Here is a 21,926-nt window from a genome sequence, read left to right on the forward strand (position 1 = left end):
GCATATAAACTATTTTTTTTTTTTAAGATAAATACATGGATTTCTTTTTTGGGGGGGGGGGGGGACCACGTTAGTGATGCACATTGCTTAATTTAAAACACATTAGTCCAGTTTAATATCAAAAACCACCAACATGACTGGTCCCTTTAGACCTATCTGCAGCACTTCTCTCCCAACCACAATTTACAAGTAGCAGGATTAAGGCAAAATCATCTAAAAATGCAAATTTTTAAGCAAACTTATTAAAGTGTGAAACCTTTTTGACACAAAAACCTTGATGCATTTCCCAGTTTGTGCCCGCTTTTTGGCCCGTGATTGTGCATGTTACACCATGCCCCTGTCCTGTGGACACGCACCCATGGGCACAAAGTCACACTCCCTGGTTTGCAAATCACAGAAAATGGCCAAAAGTGCAAAATAATTGTGACGCCGGGTGTATTAGAGGCTTGTGATATTATTTTCTTTTTGTTTTGCTAAATAATTTTGTTGCATTCGGTCTGGTGGATTCCCGTCTTTCCACAGCTGCTAGTGAAAAACGGAGGAAACCTTTTTTCTGAAAATGACAATAATCACACGCCATGCGACTGTGCCGAGAAGCAGCACCACAAGGATCTGGCTCTGAAACTGGAGTCTCAGATGGTCTTTTCCCGAGACCCCGAGGCAGATGATATAGAAGCGGAGTACGCTGCGTTAGACAAGAGAGAGGTACGCAACGCCGCCATTACCCTCCCCTGCTGTCATCTTCCTCCACATACATACTAATGAAAATATTCAGCAAAGAAGCTCCAGACACAACATTGCTACTTACCGTGTCTTGCATCGTTACTGTTGTTTTTATACTCTGGAGCTGCATTCATAAATCTAGCTTCAGAGCTAAAATCACCTGGCCTAGTCGTGATTTGTTTGAGGGCAGGGACTGCTGTGGTGACTGAAAAATCACTAGCAGAATAGAGAGTGCAGCTCTGGAGTATAATACAGGAGGTAACTCAGGATCAGTACATGATTAGTAATGTAATGTATGTACACAGTGACTGCACCAGCAGAATAGTGAGTGCAGCTCTGGAGTATAATACAGGAGGTAACTCAGGATCAGTACAGGATCAGTAATGTAATGTATGTACACAGTGACTGCACCAGCAGAATAGTGAGTGCAGCTCTGGATATAATACAGGAGGTAACTCAGGATCAGTACAGGATCAGTAATGTAATGTATGTACACAGTGACTGCACCAGCAGAATAGTGAGCGCAGCTCTGGAGTATAATACAGGAGGTAACTCAGGATAAGTAATGTAATGTATGTACACAGCGACTGCACCAGCAGAATAGTGAGTGCAGCTCTGGAGTATAATACTGGACGTAACTCAGGATCAGTACAGGATAAGTAATGTAATGTACACAGTGACTGCACCAGCAGAATAGTGAGCGCAGCTCTGGAGTATAATACAGGATGTAACTCAGGATCAGTACAGGATAAGTAATGTAATGTACACAGTGACTGCACCAGCAGAATAGTGAGCGCAGCTCTGGAGTATAATACAGGATGTAACTCAGGATCAGTACAGGATAAGTAATGTAATGTACACAGTGACTGCACCAGCAGAATAGTGAGCGCAGCTCTGGAGTATAATACAGGAGGTAACTCAGGATCAGTACAGGATTAGTAATGTAATGTATGTACACAGTGACTGCACCAGCAGAATAGTGAGTGCAGCTCTGGAGTATAATACAGGATGTAACTCAGGATCAGTAATGTAATGTATGTACACAGCGACTGCACCAGCAGAATAGTGAGTGCAGCTCTGGATAATAATTCTGGAGGTAACTCAGGATCAGTACAGGATCAGTAATGTAATGTATGTACACAGTGACTGCACCAGCAGAATAGCGAGTGCAGCTCTGGAGTATAATACAGGATCATTACAGGATCAGTACAGGATAAGTAATGTAATGTATGTACACAGTGACTGCACCAGCAGAATAGTGAGTGCAGCTCTGGAGTAGAATACCAAATGTAGCCCATTACATTATGTTTTCACTATGCCAAATTCTCTGTTTTGATTTCCCTTTCCCTTTTCAGCCTTATGAAGGGCTCCGGCCTCAGGATTTACGGCGTCTTAAGGACATGCTGATTGTGGAGACGGCGGACATGCTGCAGGCCCCGCTGTTCACCGCTGAGGCTTTGCTGCGGGCACACGGTAATTCTGCATTATACCGCGCTATTGTAGTATAAGGAGTGTTATATTTAGGAGACGTCGTGAGAGCTTTTGCTTCATTTCTTATATTTGGAGTTCTCATAGAGCAGGTTTATAGGGGAGTAAAGCCGCGCTGAGCTCTACAGAGCTTGTGGCCCTGTGAAGGCGCAGGATCCCATGTGGAGCTTGTATAACAGCACCCCGGATATAGACACTGTCTGCACTACAAGTGCATGCATTACTGCTTATATATCTTTTCACCCTGTTTTTAAGATTTCTGGAAGTTCCAGTAGTCGGACCGTGATTGAGCAGTTTCCAATATTTAGCTGATAAATAAAAAATCACACAAAACCTCAAAGCTCTGCTGGTTTCCTGGGACCTCGGCCACCTGTAACTATAGACTGGTTTCTTCACTATTGCTGGTTCTGGTCTTTTGTGCTTGTCAGTTGCTTGCTTAGTTCTCTGAGTGCTCGGGCGTGTCGCTCCATGGTTCTCTGAGTGCTCGGACGTGTCGCTCCATGGTTCTCTGAGCGCTCGGGCGTGTCACTCCATGGTTCTCTGAGCGCTCGGGCGTGTCGCTCCATGGTTCTCTGAGTGCTCGGGCGTGTCGCTCCATGGTTCTCTGAGTGCTCGGACGTGTCGCTCCATGGTTCTCTGAGCGCTCGGGCGTGTCGCTCCATGGTTCTCTGAGCGCTCGGGCGTGTCGCTCCATGGTTCTCTGAGCGCTCGGGCGTGTCACTCCATGGTTCTCTGAGCGCTCGGGCGTGTCGCTCCATGGTTCTCTGAGCGCTCGGGCGTGTCGCTCCATGGTTCTCTGGGCGCTCTCACGTCGCTCCATGGTTCTCTGGGCGCTCTGGTGTGTCGCTCCATGGTTCTCTGGGCACTCGAGTGTGTCGCTCCATGGTTCTCTGGGCGCTCTGGTGTGTCGCTCCATGGTTCTCTGCGCACTCGAGTGTGTCGCTCCATGGTTCTCTGGGCGCTCGAGTGTGTCGCTCCATGGTTCTCTGAGCACTCGAGTTTGTCGCTCCATGGTTCTCTGGGCGCTCTGGTGTGTCACTCCATGGTTCTCTGGGCGCTCGGGCGTGTCGCTCCATGGTTCTCTGAGCACTCGAGTGTGTCGCTCCATGGTTCTCTGAGCACTCGAGTGTGTCGCTCCATGGTTCTCTGGGCACTCTGGTGTGTCATTCTATGGTTGTCTGTTGCTTGATAGCTGTCTGGGTATTCACTCGCTGGTTGTCTGGGCACTCGGGAGTCTTTCTCGCTCCCTAGTTGTTTGGGCACTCGGACGTGTCGCTCGCTGGTCGTCTGGGCACTTGGACGTGTCTGTCGCTGGTTGTCTGGGCACTCGGACGTGTCGCTCGCTGGTTGTCTGGTCACTCGGACGTGTCGCTTGCTGGTTGTCTGGGCACTCGGACGTGTCGGTCGCTGGTTGTCTGGGCACTCGGACGTGTCGGTCGCTGGTTGTCTGGGCACTCGGACGTGTCGCTCGCTGGTCGTCTGGGCACTCGGACGTGTCGCTCGCTGGTCGTCTGGGCACTCGGACGTGTCGCTCGCTGGTCGTCTGGGCACTCGGACGTGTCGCTCGCTGGTCGTCTGGGCACTCGGACGTGTCGCTCGCTGGTCGTCTGGGCACTCGGACGTGTCGCTCGCTGGTCGTCTGGGCACTCGGACGTGTCGCTCGCTGGTCGTCTGGGCACTCGGACGTGTCGCTCGCTGGTCGTCTGGGCACTCGGACGTGTCGCTCGCTGGTCGTCTGGGCACTCGGACGTGTCGGTCGCTGGTCGTCTGGGCACTCGGACGTGTCGCTCGCTGGTCGTCTGGGCACTCGGACGTGTCGCTCGCTGGTCGTCTGGGCACTCGGACGTGTCGCTCGCTGGTCGTCTTGGCACTCGGACGTGTCGGTCGCTGGTCGTCTGGGCACTCGGACGTGTCGCTCGCTGGTCGTCTGGGCACTCGGACGTGTCGCTCGCTGGTCGTCTGGGCACTCGGACGTGTCGCTCACTGGTCGTCTGGGCACTCGGACGTGTCGCTCGCTGGTCGTCTGGGCACTCGGACGTGTCGCTCACTCACTGGTTCTCTTTGTATTGATTTTTTACAAAATGGGTCTTTTAGAAGTTGCCTGTTTGGGATCCATCGCTCGCCTCTGGGAGCAGGACCCGGCTCTGCAGATGAGAGAGATTACAGGTTTAGTGTCTGTAACATTTAGTGTAGATGGAGGTAATAATGAGGCTGCGTTCTCCAGAGCCTCAGTAATGACCCCGAGCCGTGGTCACAAGACTGCATACATACAGCATACATACAGCATACATACACCGCCTGTACATTCCTGAATTCCTGCCTCGCAGCCTGCAGCGCCTGTCAGCGGAGAGGAGTCAGTGCGGGAGCGCGGGGAGCCGGATGTCACGCGTTGCCCTACTGATTGTGCTGTAACCCAGTAACACAATTGGCAGCATGTCCCCTGTCTGTGCCGGTTATTAGGAGGATCGTCCTGGGGAGGGATGATACTCACACAATTCACTTCTGGATATTTATGATCCCTAAATCCCTGCCTGAATGGTGTGATCCACTTCCAGCAGGAAACCTCAGTGATCAGCGGTGATCTGTGATCTCTTTGGCAGCAGGTGTTCTGTATCCCTACAGCACCCCCACAGGAGAAAAGAAGCACTGTACTGTGCACATTCATACAGGACAGCGCCTCCACCCCAAAAGACTGGAAAAAAACAAGGACCCTGAGCAAAGGAGATAGCCGAGGGCAGTGATGGGACCTGCCGCCATGTATTCTGACCGCTCTCCAGAGCGCTTATCTCGGGATTGTTGGGTGAACACTGACCGATCAAAAACTTAGGAAATATCCTGGGGATAAGCGATAACATTTAATGCTGGAAATAATCTTTTAATCACCTCCATTTAACATAGACACCTGGATGGATTAAAGGAAATATCCTCTAATGGACAACACCACAAAAAACTGCAAAGGTGCCTCACTTAAAACCCCACAGCTCCAAGAGGCAAGGTTATTGGTTGGTTGGTTGGTCATTGGTTGGTGATTGGTTTGTTGGTTGGTTGTTTGATTCTTGGATGTGTGGTTGGTTGGTGGCGGTTTTTGATGGATGGATGGATGGTTGGTTGGTTGGTTTGTTTGGTGGTTTGATGAATGATTGTTTGTTGATGTTGGTTGATTGTTGGTTGGTTTGGATGTTGTTGGTTTGTTGTCAGTTGGCTGGCTGTTGTCGGTTGGTTGTCTGTTGCTGGTTGTTGGCTGTGTTTGTTGGTGGTTGTTGGCTGGTGGTTGTTAGCTGTTGTCTCCTGTTGGTGGTGGTGGTTGGCTGGTGGTGGTGGTTGGCTGTTGGTGGTGGTGGTGGTTGGCTGTTGGTGGTGGTGGTGGTTGGCTGTTGGTGGTGGTTGGCTGTTGGTGGTGGTGGTTGGCTGGTGGTGGTGGTGGTTGGCTGGTGGTGGTTGGCTGGTGGTGGTGGTGGTTGACTGTTGGTGGTGGTTGGCTGGTGGTGGTGGTGGTTGGCTGGTGGTGGTGGTGGTTGGCTGGTGGTGGTGGCTGGTGGTGGTGGTGGTTGGCTGGTGGTGGTGGGTGGTGGTGGTGGTTAGGTGGTGGTGGTGGTGGTTAGGTGGTGGTTAGGTGGTGGTGGTGGTGGTGGTGGTGGTGGTGGGCTGGTGGTGGTGGTGGTGGTTGGTTGGCTGTTGGTGGTGGTGGTGGTGGTGGTTGGCTGGTGGTGGTGGTGGTTGGCTGGTGGTGGTTGGCTGGTGGTGGTGGTGGTTGGCTGGTCGTTGGCTGGTGGTGGTGGTGGTTGGCTGGTGGTGGTGGTGGTTGGCTGGTGGTGGTGATGGTTGGCTGGTGATGGTTGGCTGTTGGTGGTGGGGGGCTGGTGGTTGTTGGCTTTTGGCTGGTGGTTGGCTGTTGGTGGTGGTGGTTGGCTGTTGGTGGTGGTGGTTGGCTGGTGGTGGTGGTGGTGGTTGGCTGGTGGTTGTTGGCTTTTGGCTGGTGGCTGTTGACTTTTGGCTGGTTGGTGGCTGGTTGTCGATTTGATTATTTTTCAATTTTATGTTGGCTACTTTAGAGCTAGTGCCGGTCATTGTTTAACCATTTAGATGCCACTGTTAGTCATTGAATAATGAAGCATACAGTACAACTGATCAAGCAACCACATCTTCAAGCTCCCTATATTAATTTTAAAGAATAAAAAAAATATATATTTTTTAAATATTTTAAAAATATGTATTTCTATATTTATTTATAGATAGATGGAGATTAATTTTTTTTCCTTTTTTTATTGAATTTAATAAAAAATAAATGTAAAAAATAAATGTAATATGAAAAAATAATATATCAAAATTAAATACATAAACAATGTTATATTTTTAGACATATACCGATATATGTATTTTGTTTTAATAAACATACTTAGTAACTCTGCATCTGCAAAATCCAGTGCTATAAAATTCATTAACCAAAGCCGCCCAAAAGTGGAAATGACAAAATTAACAGTTTTTGGGTCACATAATCTTCCAAAAAAAAAAAATGCAAGAAAAAAAATGATCAGAGCATTATATGTACACCAGAATTGTAAGGATAAAATATGCTGCAACATTCTGGAAAGATTAAAGAATCTGCAGCATTCACTCCTGGACCCTTAACACAGCTGATCGGCAGGACCCCTCGATGGTGGCCATCACTATCCCATGAATGGCCATCAGAATCCTTCTTACACTCCCCAGTTTAGGAAGGTGGCGCTGCCCTGCTCCGGTCTGCACAGAAGATTCCACCTCTATGGGATTTAATTTAGAAAATAATCCCTGAAATGAAGCTTGTGCCCCCTGAAGGGTGTCGCGTTTCCCGGATTCCACATTAATACAGCGCGTTGCAGACGTTTCCTCGCCTAGTGAGGAGCAGCCGCCCCCGGGAGGTTATTCTGGGGACGGTTTCTATTCCGGTCTCGCAGGAATCTGTCTTTTCGAAAGAATTGTGATCATTTATCACCTGCCTGTAAATATAGATCTGCTCCAGATCTGATGAACGGCCGCCCAGAATAGAAGCCATTACAATACCGTCTACATAACGAGACGCTAATTCGCACCTTCCCCGAAGACTTGTTTATAGAACAAAGAGATGTTTACCCCTGGTACATGTAACTGGTGTCATCTGCTGTGTAATGATAGTCTCCTGCCTCCTGGAGCTCCTCTGGAAGAGACGATCATTCTGGTTATAAATGACATGGCCGTGACCGTGCAGACTGACACAACCTGCAGAGATCTGGATGATTGCAGGTACCTAAAAGTATTGGGGTTCTCTGTGGTATAAGAGCTGAGCTGTTTGCTCTGCACCAATCAGATATTTTCTCCTTAGTACTTTCCTTCCTCTTATCCTGTTCTTGCAGCTGCATCCCCCCCTTTCTCTCTAGCTGCATCCCCCCCTTTCTCTGCAGCTGCATCCCCCCTTTCTCTATAGCTGCATCCCCCCTTCTGCTGCAGCTGCATCCCCCCTTCTGCTGCATCCTCCCTTCCTCTGTAGCTGCATCCCCCCTCCTTTGCAGCTGCATCCCCCCTTCCTTTGCAGTTGCATCCCCCCTTCCTTTGCAGCTGCATCCCCCCTTCCTCTGTAGCTGCATCCCCCCCTTCCTCTGCAGCTGCATCCCCCCCCCTTCCTCTGCAGCTGCATCCCCCCCCCCTTCCTCTGCAGCTGCATCCCCCCCTTCCTCTGCAGCTGCATCCCCCCCTTCCTCTGCAGCTGCATCCCCCCCTTCCTCTGCAGCTGCATCCCCCCTTCCTCTGCAGCTGCATCTCCCCCTTCCTCTGCAGCTACATCCCCACTTCCTCTGCAGCTTCATCCCCCCTTCCTCTGCAGCTGCATCTCTTCTTCCGCTGCAGCTGCATCCCCCCTCCCCCTGCAGCTGCATCCCCCCCTTCTTCTGCAGATGCATCCCCCCTCCCCCTGCAGCTGCATCCCCCCTCCCCCTGCAGCTGCATCCCCCCTTCCTCTGCAGATGTATCCCCCTTTCCTCTGCAGCTGCATCCCCCCTTCCTCTGCAGCTGCATCTCCCCCTTCCTCTGCAGCTACATCCCCACTTCCTCTGCAGCTTCATCCCCCCTTCCTCTGCAGCTGCATCTCTTCTTCCGCTGCAGCTGCATCCCCCCCTCCCCCTGCAGCTGAATCCCCCCTCCCCCTGCAGCTGCAACCCCCCCTCCCTCTGCAGATGCATCCCCCCCCTCCCCCTGCAGCTGCATCCCCCCCCTTCCTCTGCAGATGTATCCCCCTTTCCTCTGCAGCTGCACCCCCACTTCTCTGCAGCTGCACCCCTTCCTTTCTACTAGTGACTGAATCCCCTCCTTTTTCATTTGTGTATAAATAACTTTTTTTTTTTTTTTTCCTACTGTGTTTTTCCCAAAACAAGACCTCCCCCAAAAATAAGCCCTAGCAGGGATTTTCAGCATTTTCAGAGCAAGGGTTAAATATAAGCCCTCCCCCGAAAATAAGCCCTAGTCGCGGTTCAATAAGAAGTGTTCGTGCAGCTAAAAAAGTTAGATACTGCAAGACACTTCATTATAGACGGCGGACACCCGCCATCACACTCACCAGATGCCAAACGGGAGGTCCTGCAGTGGATCACACCCCCGCACACAGATCTCACACCTACACACATCTTATCGTACCCCCGCACACATCAGATCACACACACAATCATATCGCACACATCAGATCAGCTGCACCCATTGCCTCTTCTTTTTGTTTGCTTTTTACTTACTTTTTTACACTAGAAAGATTTTTTGAGACTCTGCAGCTGCATCCCCCTCCTATCCACTCTTTTCTTTCTCTTAATACAATTGAGGAGCTGCAGCTGAACCCATTTCCTCCTGCTTTTTACTTTTTCATACTCTAGAAGGATTTTAATGAGAAGCTGCAGCGCCATCCCCCTCCTATCCCCTCTTTTCTTGTTCTTATTTTAACTGAGAAGCTGCAGCTGCATCCCCCTCATATATCCTCCTTCCTTTTTTATTTCAACTGAGGAGCTGTAGCTGCCCCCATTCCATATTCTTTTTCCTTTTTCTACACTAGAAGGATTTTTGTAAGAAGCTGCAGCGCCATCCTTGTCCTATCCCCTCTTCTCTTTCTCTTATTTCAACTGAGCAGGTGCATCTCCCTCCTATATCCTCCTTCCTTCTCTTATTTCAACTGAGGATCTGTAGCTGCCCCCATCCCATCTTCTTTTTCCTTTTTTACACTAGAAGGATTTTTGTAAGAAGTTGCAGCTACATCCCTCTCTTCTCCTCTTTCTCTTATGTCAACTGAGGAGCTGTAGCTGCCCTCATTTCTTCTGCTTTTTACTTTCTTTACACTAAATGGATTTTTATGAGAAGCTGCAGCTCCATCCCCCTCCTCTCCCCTCTGTTTTCCCTTAATTCAACTGAGGAGCTGCAGCTGCATCCTCCTCATATATCCTCCTCATATATCCTCCTTCCTTTTTCTTATTTCAACTGAGGAGCTGCACCTACACCCATTTCTTCTGATTTTTCCTTTTTTCTACACTAGAAAGATTTTAAAGAGCAGCTGCAGCTCCATCTCACGCCTATCCCCTCTTTTCTTTTTCTTTTTTCAACTGAGGAGCTGTAGCTGCACCCATTTCTTCTGCTTTTTCCTTTTTCTAGTCTAGAAGGATTTTTATGAGAAGTTGCAGCTATGTACCTCTTTTTTTCTTTCTCATAATTCACCTGATGATCTGCAGCTGCCCCCATTTCTTCTGCTTTTTCTACTCTAGAAGAATTTTTATGAGAAGCTGCAGCTCCATCCCCCTCCTATCCCCTCCTTTCCTATTTCAACTGAGGAGCTACAACTGCACCCCCTCCTATATCCTTTTTCCTTCTCTTATTTCAACTAAGGGGATGTAGCTTCACCCATTTTTTTGCTTTTTCTACATTAGAAGGATTTTTATAAGAAGTTGTAGCTACATCCTGCTCCTCTCCCCTCTTTTCTTTCCCGTATTTCAACTGATGAGCTGCAGCTGCCCATACTTCCTCTGCTTTTTCCTTTTTCTAGTCTAGAAGGATTTTTATGAGAAGCTGTAGCTGCATCCCCCTCCTGCCCCCTCTTTTCTTTCTCTTATTTCAACTGATGATCTGCAGCTGCACCCATTTCTTCTGCTTTTTCTACTCTAGAAGAATTTTTATGAGAAGCTGCAGCTCCATCCCCCCCCTATCCCCTCTTTTCCTTCTCTTATTTTAACTGAGGAGCTGCAACTGCATACCCCTCATATATCCTCCTTTCTTCTCTTATTTCAACTGAGGAGCTTCAGCTACCCCCATTTCTTCAGATTTTTTCTTTTTTTTTCTACACTAGAAGGATTTTTATGAGAAGCTGCAGCTCCATCCCCGTCCTATCCCCTCTTTTCTTTCTCTTATTTCAACTGAGCAGCTGCATCCCCCTCCTATATCCTCCTTCCTTCTCTTATTTCAACTCAGGAGCTGCAGCTGCACCCATGTCTTCTGATTTTTCCTTTTTTTTACACTAGACAGATTTTTTTGAAAAGTTGCACCTGCATCCCCTCCCTATCCCCTCTTTTCTATCTCTTATTTCAACTGAGGAGCTGCATCTGCATCCTTGTCATATACCCTTCTTCCTTCTCTTATTTCTTATTACTTCTGCTTTTTTCCTTTTTTTATTTTTTATTTTTTTATTTTAACTCCAGAAGGATTTGTATGAGAAGCTGCAGTTCCATCTCCCTCCTCTCCCCTTCTTCCTATTTGCTACTTATTATTTTACAGAAAATGGACTTTTTTGTTAACAAAGTGTTTTTAAACATAAACAGGAGAGAATATGGAACAGTAAGGGCGCAGCAAATTTGGAGAGATGCCCCGTTTTCTTATAAGCTACACTTAAGATGTGTATTTTCTTTGTCGCTCCATTGGGAGACCCAGACAATTGGGTGTATAGCTTCTGCCTCTGGAGGCCACACAAAGTAATTACACTTTAAAAAGTGTAACCCCTCCCCTCTGCTATACACCCTCCCGTGCATCACGGGCCCCTCAGTTTTTTGCTTTGTGTTGAAGGAGGCACACATTCACGCAAGCTCCACGTTTTAGTCAGCAGCAGCTGCTGACTTTATCGGATGGAAGAAAAGAGGGCCCCTATGGGGCCCACGGCATGCTCCCTTCTCACCCCACTCAGGTCGGCGGTGTTGTTAAGGTTGAGGTACCCATTGCGGGTACACAGGCTGGAGCCACATGCCGCTTTCCTTCCCCATCCCTTAGGGGCTCTGGGGAAGTGGGATCCTATCCGGTCATCCAGACACTGGGACCGGTCTCCCTCCGCAGCCCCTGGGGGAATCTGCCGGACAGGAGACAGAGTATCGTCAGGGACATGGCCCTGCATCCACAGGTACTCTGTGTCCCCGTTGGGACGGCGCATAAAGCACCTTGGGCCCAGACGCTGCAGCGACTGCGGCGTGGGTATGGGTCCGGGACTACCGCGCCGACCGTGCACTGCCGGCCGGCCGCGGTTTTAACTTTAGTCCCCGGCTTTTGCGGCCTAGTATTGTATTCTCCCGCCCCCAGGCCTGCCAGTCAGGGAAAAGGGCGGGACGGTCGGTATGACGCCGACAGTGAGGGCTGGAGTACACTGGGCTGTCCTCCGCCCCCCTCACTATTCACGCTGGGGCACCAGATTCCCGCACTTTTGTGACTATGCCCACGCCTCCCTCCTCCTCTGAGAACGCCGTCAGCCATTTTTTCAGCACATTCTGCGGGGAGAACTTCTGGCTGCAGCTGAGGGAGACCCAGGGCAGGGAATCTGGTGGCCACACAGAGCGGTTGGTAAGCCACACCGGTCTGCCGGTGCTGGACCCCCCAGAGTGCCGAACTGTATATATATATATATATCTTTTGTGTATACATTTGCTGGTTCGGCTGTACTGTTAACTTACGGCTATATATATCCCTCAGTGATCACGGTGATCCCTTACCTATCTCTTGGAGGACAACAACATGTCATCCGCAAAGAGCAAGGGTACCAAGGCACAGGCTTATTTTGCAACCTGTACCTCATGTGCGGCTATGCTACCTGCAGGTTCCACCTACCCTCATTGTGTGCAATGCTCGGCCCCTGTGGCACTCACTCAGCCGGAGCCTCAGGCACTGGTGGGACCCCCGGCTCAGGTACAGACACCGGTTCCCACTGTCCAGGTGACAGGGACAGAGTTTGCAGTTTTGGCTGAGAAACTGTCTGAGTCGCTTTCACAGTCCATGGCTCAGTCTATGGACAAATGGTCTGCTAAGATACTAGAAGCCTTGCAGTCCAGACCAACAACACAGATGCAGGGCACTGTGCGTTATTCGCCCCAGGTCCCCCTCAGTTGGCGCAGCAATCTGCTCCTGAGGTGACACATAGGTCCCACGGTGAGGACTCCGACTCGGACCGCAGTCCCAGACCGGTGAAGCGGGCTCGCTGGGGGCCTTCCTCCACTTCATCACGCTGCTCAGGGTCTCAGCATGAGAACTCTCTAGAGGATGAAGAGGAAGGCGCAGCTCAGGGCTCAGACCCTGACGGTGCTCTCAATCTAGATACACCTGAAGGGGACGCCATAGTAAATGACCTTATAGCGTCCATCAACCAGGTGCTAGACATTTCTCCTCCTACTCCAACTGTAGAGGAGGCGGCTTCACAGCAGGAGAAACACCAGTTTCGGTTTCCCAAACGTAAACGGAGTGCCTTTGTCGATCACTCTAATTTCAGGGATGCTGTCCAGAAGCACAGAGCATACCCGGACAAGCGTTTTACTAAGCGCCTTAATGACACACGTTATCCCTTCCCCCCGGAAGTAGTGAAGGGTTGGGCTCAGTGTCCAAAAGTGGATCCTCCAGTCTCTAGGCTGGCGGCCAGATCTGTGGTTTCAGTGGCAGATGGCTCATCGCTCAAGGATGCCACTGACAGGCAAATAGAGCTCATGATGAAATCCATCTATGAAGCCATAGGAGCATCTTTTGCTCCGGCATTCGCGACAGTGTGGGAACTCCAAGCTATCTCAGCTGGTCTCTCTGAGATTACTGCGGTCACACGCACCGCTACTCCGCAGGTTGTGTCTCTGACTTCTCAGGCGTCGGCTTTTTCGTCCTACGCCATGAACGCCGTCCTGGACTCGGTGAGCCGTTCAGCGGTAGCATCCGCCAATTCGGTGGCAGTCCGCAGAGCCATGTGGCTACGTGAATGGAAGGCAGACTCTGCCTCCAAGAAATTCTTAACCGGTTTGCCATTTTCTGGCGACCGTTTGTTTGGCGAGCAATTGGACGAAATTATTAAACAATCCAAGGGAAAGGACTCGTCCTTACCCCAGTCTAAACAAAACAAACCTCAACAGCGAAAGTTTCAATCGAGGTTTCAGTCCTTTCGGCCCTCGGCCAAGTCACATTCCTCCACGTCAAACAGGTCGGAGAAGGGCCAGAGGAACCCTTCTGCATGGCGGTCTAAGTCACGGCCTAAAAAGACCGCCGGAGGCACCGCCACCAAGGCGGCCTCTTCATGACTCTCGGCCTCCCCAAACCGCATCCTCGGTCGGTGGCAGGCTCTCCCGCTTTTGCGACGCCTGGTGGCCACATGTCCAAGACCGATGGGTGAGAGACATTCTGTCTCACGGTTACAGGATAGAGTTCAGCTCTCGTCCTCCAACTCGTTTCTTCACAACATCTCCGCCCCCAGAGCGAGCCGCTGCACTTTTTCAGGCGGTGAATGCTCTGAAGGCAGAAGGAGTGGTGATTCCCGTTCCCCCTCAGGAACATGGTCACGGCTTCTACTCCAACTTGTTCGTGGTGCCAAAAAAGGACGGATCTTTCCGTCCCGTTCTAGACCTCAAACTGCTCAACAAGCATGTCAGCACCAGAAGGTTTCGGATGGAATCTCTCCGCTCGGTCATCGCTTCGATGTCACAAGGAGACTTCCTAGCATCGATCGACATCAAGGATGCTTATCTCCATGTGCCGATCGCACCCGAACATCAACGCTTCTTGCGTTTCGCCATTGGGGACGAACACCTTCAGTTCGTGGCACTGCCTTTCGGCTTGGCGACAGCCCCAAGGGTCTTCACCAAGATCATGGCAACAGTGGTGGCGGTCCTACACTCTCAGGGCCATTCGGTGATCCCTTACTTAGATGATCTCCTAGTCAAGGCACCCTCCTGGGTGGCTTGCCAGCACAGCCTGACCATTGCCCTGGAGACTCTCCAGAGGTTCGGGTGGATCATCAATTTCCCAAAGTCAAAATTGACACCGACCCAATCCCTGACTTACCTCGGGATGGAGTTTCATACTCTGTCAGCGATAGTGAAGCTTCCGCTGGACAAACAGCGTTCACTACAGACAGGGGTCCAATCTCTTCTTCAGGGTCAGTCACACTCTTTGAGACGCCTTATGCACTTCCTAGGGAAGATGGTGGCAGCAATGGAAGCAGTTCCCTTTGCGCAGTTTCATCTGCGTCCACTTCAGTGGGACATTCTCCGCAAATGGGACAAGAGGTCGACGTCCCTCGACAGGAATGTTTCCCTGTCAAGAGCAGCCAAAACCTCCCTTCAGTGGTGGCTTCTTCCCACTTCTTTGTCGAAGGGAAAATCCTTCTTGCCCCCATCCTGGGCTGTGGTCACAACGGACGCGAGTCTGTCAGGGTGGGGAGCGGTCTTCCCCCACCACAGGGCTCAGGGAACCTGGACTCCGACGGAGTCCTCCCTGCAGATCAATGTTCTGGAGATAAGGGCAGTGTTTCTAGCCCTACAGGCGTTCCAGCGGTGGCTGGAGGGCAGACAGATCCGAATACAATCAGACAACGCCACGGCGGTCGCATACATCAACCACCAGGGCGGCACACGCAGTCGTCAAGCATTCCAAGAAGTTCGGCGGATTCTGCTGTGGGCGGAAGCCACAGCCTCCACCATCTCCGCAGTTCACATCCCGGGCGTAGAAAACTGGGAAGCAGACTTTCTCAGTCGCCAGGGCATGGACGCAGGGGAATGGTCTCTTCATCCGGACGTGTTTCAAGAGATCTGTTGCCGCTGGGGAACGCCGGACGTCGATCTAATGGCGTCTCGGCACAACAACAAAGTCCCGGCATTCATGGCACGGTCTCAGGATCACAGGGCGCTGGCGGCAGATGCGTTAGTTCAGGACTGGTCGCAGTTTCGACTACCCTATGTATTTCCCCCTCTGGCACTACTGCCCAGAGTGTTACGCAAGATCAGGTCCGACTGCAGCCGCGCCATCCTCGTCGCTCCAGACTGGCCGAGGAGGTCGTGGTACCCGGATCTGTGGCACCTCACGGTGGGGCAACCGTGGGCACTCCCAGACCGACCAGACTTGCTGTCTCAAGGGCCATTTTTCCATCTGAATTCTGCGGCCCTCAACCTGACTGTGTGGCCATTGAGTCTTGGCTCCTAGCGTCATCAGGGTTATCTCAAGATGTCATTGCCACCATGAGACAGGCCAGGAAATCAACGTCCGCCAAGATCTACCACAGGACTTGGAAGATCTTCTTAGCCTGGTGCTCGGATCGGGGATTGGCTCCCTGGCCGTTTGCATTGCCCACGTTTCTTTCCTTTCTTCAATCAGGATTGGACAAGGGTTTGTCTCTCGCCTCTCTCAAGGGACAAGTGTCGGCGCTTTCAGTGTTTTTTCAAAAGCGTCTAGCCAGACTCTCGCAGGTCCGCACGTTCCTGCAGGGAGTTTGCCACATAGCCCCACCTTACAAGCGTCCGCTAGAACCCTGGGATCTTAACAAGGTGCTGACGGCTCTCCAGAAGCCACCTTTCGAGCCGATGCGGGAGATCTCTCTATCTCGCCTTTCACAGAAAGTGGCCTTCCTAGTGGCAGTCACTTCACTTAGGAGAGTGTCTGAGCTAGCAGCGCTGTCATGCAAAGTCCCCTTCCTGGTCTTTCACCAGGATAAGGTGGTCCTGCGTCCGGTCCCGGAATTTCTCCCCAAGGTGGTATCTCCTTTTCATCTCAATCAGGATATCTCCTTGCCTTCTTTTTGCCCTCATCCAGTTCACCAATGTGAAAAGGATTTGCACTTGTTAGACCTCGTGAGAGCACTCAGAATCTACATTTCTCGCACGGCGCCCCTGCGCCGTTCGGATGCGCTCTTTGTCCTTGTCGCTGGCCAGCGTAAGGGGTCTCAGGCTTCCAAGTCAACCTTGGCTAGGTGGATCAAGGAACCGATTCTTGAAGCCTACCGTTCATCGGGGCTTCAGATTCCTTCAGGGCTTAAAGCCCATTCTACCAGAGCCGTAGGCGCGTCCTGGGCGTTGCGGCACCAGGCTACGGCTCAGCAGGTGTGTCAGGCGGCTACCTGGTCAAGTCTGCACACCTTCACAAAACACTATCAGGTGCATGCCTATGCTTCGGCAGAGGCTAGCCTAGGTAGGCGAGTCCTTCAGGCGGCAATTGCCCACCTGTAAGAGGGGGCCGGTTTCCGGCTCTTTTTATCGAGGTATTCTGTTACCCATCCAGGGATTGCTTTTGGACATCCCAATTGTCTGGGTCTCCCAATGGAGCGACAAAGAAGAAGGGAATTTTGTTTACTTACCGTAAATTCCTTTTCTTCTAGCTCCTATTGGGAGACCCAGCACCCGCCCCTGTTCCCTTCGGGCTGTTGTTCTTTTGTGTACACATGTTGTTCATGTTCAATTGTTCTTTTGGTTAATGGTTCAGTTCTCCGAACATCCTTCGGATTGAAGTTACCTTAGACCAATTTATAAGTTTCCTCCTTCCTGCTTTGGCACCAAAACTGAGGGGCCCGTGATGCACGGGAGGGTGTATAGGCAGAGGGGAGGGGTTACACTTTTTAAAGTGTAATTACTTTGTGTGGCCTCCGGAGGCAGAAGCTATACACCCAATTGTCTGGGTCTCCCAATAGGAGCTAGAAGAAAAGGAATTTACGGTAAGTAAACAAAATTCCCTTCTTTAGAAGCACTACGGATTGATATAAAATAAAATAATGGTACTAAATGACTCCCTGCACCCCCCTGTATCATATTAGGGGGCTTATTCTGAAGACATGAGGTGATTGCAGCCGGTTTCCTCGCAGCACGCGCGTTTCGGTAACTGAGACATTCTATTAATTGCCGTTATTAGTGCCTCTATTTAGGCTGCCATTGAGAATTTCTGTACCGATTAGTCGTCAATGTTGATAAATGTTATTAATAAGTTTCCCTGATGGCTGCTGGCAGCCGCTCGCCCATCTGTCTGCAGAGATTTCCAAACTGCAAGCAGATGGCGGAACGTGGCGGGTCCCGTGCCAAGCGGAGCCACGTCTGGTTCACACTGCGCTTTATTGTCGGGGCTCGGCGGATGACGGCATTTATTTTTGAGTATTTTTTTAGATTTATTCTTAAGTCTGGGAAAAACTTTAGATCATGTGATGTGCGACTCGAGACGTCTTTGGGATAAAACGGAGGAAACAAAGAAGAACTGGAGTCAATATACAGTACATAGCTGAACGTCCGGGCAGGGGTCTGGTATTGGGGGTCCGCAAATCATGTTGGGGTCTGATCTAAGCTTTATATACAGGTTTGTTCTGGTGTGAGCTGTGTATACAGGTGGGGCTGGTCTAAGCTTTATATACAGGTGTGTTCTGGGCTGAGCTGTGTATATAGGTGGGGCTGGTCTAAGCTTTATATACAGGTATGTTCTGAGCTGAATATACAGGTGGGGCTGGTCTAAGCTTTATATACAGGTATGTTCTGGCCTGAGCTGTGTATATAGGTGGGGCTGGTCTAAGCTTTATATACAGGTATGTTCTGGTCTGAGCTGTGTATACAGGTGGTGCTGGTCTAAGCTTTATATACAGGTATGTTCTGGCCTGAGCTGTGTATACAGGTGGGGCTGGTGTAAGCTTTATATACAGGTATGTTCTGAGCTGAATATACATGTGGGGCTGGTCTAAGCTTTATATACAGGTATGTTCTGGCCTGAGCTGTGTATATATGTGGGGCTGGTCTAAGCTTTATATACAGGTATGTTCTGGCCTGAGCTGTGTATATAGGTGGGGCTGGTCTAAGCTTTATATACAGGTATGTTCTGGCCTGAGCTGTGTATACAGGTGGGGCTGGTCTAAGCTTTATATACAGGTATGTTCTGAGCTGAATATACATGTGGGGCTGGTCTAAGCTTTATATACAGGTATGTTCTGGCCTGAGCTGTGTATACAGGTGGGGCTTATCTAAGCTTTATATACAGGTGTGTTCTGGGCTGAGCTGTGTATACAGGTGGGGTTGATCTAAGCTTTATATACAGGTATGTTCTGAGCTGTGTATACAGGTGGGGCTGGTCTAAGCTTTATATACAGGTATGTTCTGGCCTGAGCTGTGTATACAGGTGGGGCTTATCTAAGCTTTATATACAGGTGTGTTCTGGGCTGAGCTGTGTATACAGGTGGGGTTGATCTAAGCTTTATATACAGGTATATTCTGGTCTGAGCTGTGTATACAGGTGGTGCTGGTCTAAGCTTTTATATACAGGTATGTTCTGGCCTGAACTGTGTATACAGGTGGGGCTGATCTAAGCTTTATATACAGGTATGTTCTGGCCTGAGCTGTGTATACAGGTGGGGTTGATCTAAGCTTTATATACAGGTATGTTCTGGCCTGAGCTGTGTATACAGGTGGGGTTGATCTAAGCTTTATATACAGGTGTGTTCTGGCCTGAGCTGTGTATACAGGTGGTGCTGGTCTAAGCTTTTATATACAGGTATGGTCTGACCTGAACTGTGTATACAGGTGGGGCTGATCTAAGCTTTATATACAGGTATGTTCTGAGCTGTGTATACAGATGGGGCTGGTCTAAGCTTTATATACAGGTATGTTCTGGCCTGAGCTGTGTATACAGGTGGTGCTGGTCTAAGCTTTATATACAGGTATGTTCTGGCCTGAGCTGTGTATACAGGTGGTGCTGGTGTAAGCTTTATATACAGGTATGTTCTGGCCTGAGCTGTGTATACAGGTGGGGCTGGTCTAAGCTTTATATACAGGTATGTTCTGGCCTGAGCTGTGTATACAGGTGGGGTCTGGTTTAAGCTTTATATACAGGTATGTTCTGGTCTGAGCTGTGTATACAGGTGGGGCTGGTCTAAGCTTTATATACAGGTATGTTCTGAGCTGTGTATACAGGTGGGGCTGGTCTAAGCTTTATATACAGGTATGTTCTGAGCTGTGTATACAGGTGGGGCTGGTCTAAGCTTTATATACAGGTATGTTCTGGCCTGAGCTGTGGATACAGGTGGTGCTGGTCTAAGCTTTATATACAGGTATGTTCTGAGCTGTGTATACAGGTGGTGCTGGTCTAAGCTTTATATACAGGTATGTTCTGGCCTGAGCTGTGTATACAGGTGGGGTTGATCTAAGCTTTATATACAGGTTTGTTCTGGCCTGAGCTGTGTATACAGGTGGGGCTGGTCTAAGCTTTATATACAGGTATGTTCTGAGCTGTGTATACAGGTGGTGCTGGTCTAAGCTTTATATACAGGTGTGTTCTGGCCTGAGCTGTGTATACAGGTGGTGCTGGTCTAAGCTTTATATACAGGTGTGTTCTGGCCTGAGCTGTGTATACAGGTGGTGCTGGTCTAAGCTTTATATACAGGTGTGTTCTGGCCTGAGCTGTGTATACAGGTGGTGCTGGTCTAAGCTTTATATACAGGTATGTTCTGGCCTGAGCTGTGTATACAGGTGGTGCTGGTCTAAGCTTTATATACAGGTATGTTCTGGCCTGAGCTGTGTATACAGGTGGTGCTGGTGTAAACTTTATATACAGGTATGTTCTGGCCTGAGCTGTGTATACAGGTGGGGCTGGTCTAAGCTTTATATACAGGTTTGTTCTGACCTGAGCTGTGTATACAGGTGGGGTTGATCTAAGCTTTATATACAGGTTTGTTCTGGCCTTTAGCTGTGTATACAGGTGGGGCTGGTCTAAGCTTTATATACAGGTATGTTCTGAGATGTGTATACAGGTGGGGCTGGTCTAAGCTTTATATACAGGTATGTTCTGAGATGTGTATACAGGTGGGGCTGGTCTAAGCTTTATATACAGGTGTGTTCTGAGCTGTGTATACAGGTGGTGCTGGTCTAAGCTTTATATACAGGTATGTTCTGAGCTGTGTATACAGGTGGTGCTGGTGTAAGCTTTATATACATGTATGTTCTGGCCTGAGCTGTGTATACAGGTGGGGTTGATCTAAGCTTTATATACAGGTTTGTTCTGGCCTGAGCTGTGTTTACAGGTGGGGCTGGTCTAAGCTTTATATACAGGTATGTTCTGAGATGTGTATACAGGTGGGGCTGGTCTAAGCTTTATATACAGGTATGTTCTGAGATGTGTATACAGGTGGGGCTGGTCTAAGCTTTATATACAGGTGTGTTCTGAGCTGTGTATACAGGTGGTGCTGGTCTAAGCTTTATATACAGGTGTGTTCTGAGCTGTGTATACAGGTGGTGCTGGTGTAAGCTTTATATACAGGTATGTTCTGGCCTGAGCTGTGTATACAGGTGGGGCTGGTCTAAGCTTTATATACAAGTATGTTCTGAGCTGTGTATACAGGTGGGGCTGGTCTAAGCTTTATATACAGGTATGTTCTGGGCTGAGCTGTGTATACAGGTGGGGTCTGGTTTAAGCTTTATATACAGGTGTGTTCTGGGCTGAGCTGTGTATACAGGTGGGGCTGGTCTAAGCTTTATATACAGGTGTGTTCTGGGCTGAGCTGTGTATACAGGTGGGGCTGGTCTAAGCTTTATATACAGGTATGTTCTGGTCTGAGCTGTGTATACAGGTGGGGTTGATCTAAGATTTATATACAGGTATATTCTGGCCTGAGCTGTGTATACAGGTGGGGGTGATCTAAGCTTTATATACAGGTGTGTTCTGGCCTGAGCTGTGTATACAGGTGGGGCTGGTCTAAGCTTTATATACAGGTATGTTCTGGCCTGAGCTGTGTATACAGGTGGGGCTGGTCTAAGCTTTATATACAGGTATGTTCTGGTCTGAGCTGTGTATACAGGTGGGGCTGATCTAAGCTTTATATACAGGTATGTTCTGAGCTGTGTATACAGGTGGGGTCTGGTCTAAGCTTTATATACAGGTATGTTCTGGCCTGAGCTGTGTATACAGGTGGGGCTGGTCTAAGCTTTATATACAGGTATGTTCTGGCCTGAGCTGTGTATACAGGTGGGGTCTGGTCTAAGCTTTATATACAGGTATGTTCTGGGCTGAGCTGTGTATACAGGTGGTGCTGGTGTAAGCTTTATATACAGGTATGTTCTGGCCTGAGCTGTGTATACAGGTGGGGCTGGTCTAAGCTTTATATACAGGTATGTTCTGGCCTGAGCTGTGTATACAGGTGGGGCTGGTCTAAGCTTTATATACAGGTATGTTCTGGCCTGAGCTGTGTATACAGGTGGGGCTGGTCTAAGCTTTTATATACAGGTTTGTTCTGGCCTGAGCTGTGTATACAGGTGGGGCTGGTCTAAGCTTTATATACAGGTATGGTCTGGCCTGAGCTGTGTATACAGGTGGTGCTGGTCTAAGCTTTATATACAGGTATGTTCTGGCCTGAGCTGTGTATACAGGTGGGGCTGGTCTAAGCTTTTATATACAGGTTTGTTCTGGCCTGAGCTGTGTATACAGGTGGGGCTGGTATAAGCTTTATATACAGGTATGGTCTGGCCTGAGCTGTGTATACAGGTGGTGCTGGTCTAAGCTTTATATAC

General features: G+C 49.6%; 1 protein-coding gene across 1 annotated transcript in view; it reads left to right on the forward strand.

Moving 5' to 3' along the window:
- Positions 1-21,926, forward strand: part of ANKIB1 (ankyrin repeat and IBR domain containing 1) — a 151,900-nt gene that overhangs the window by 67,247 nt on the left and 62,727 nt on the right. The window contains exons 4-5 of the mRNA XM_075315635.1: positions 523-705; positions 2,079-2,196. Of these exons, the coding sequence (XP_075171750.1) occupies positions 523-705; positions 2,079-2,196 (301 nt within the window). The remainder of the gene's footprint in view (positions 1-522; positions 706-2,078; positions 2,197-21,926) is intronic.

The sequence above is a fragment of the Anomaloglossus baeobatrachus genome, chromosome 6, assembly GCF_048569485.1.
Source record: "Anomaloglossus baeobatrachus isolate aAnoBae1 chromosome 6, aAnoBae1.hap1, whole genome shotgun sequence".
NCBI classification, from domain to species: Eukaryota; Metazoa; Chordata; class Amphibia; order Anura; family Aromobatidae; genus Anomaloglossus; species Anomaloglossus baeobatrachus.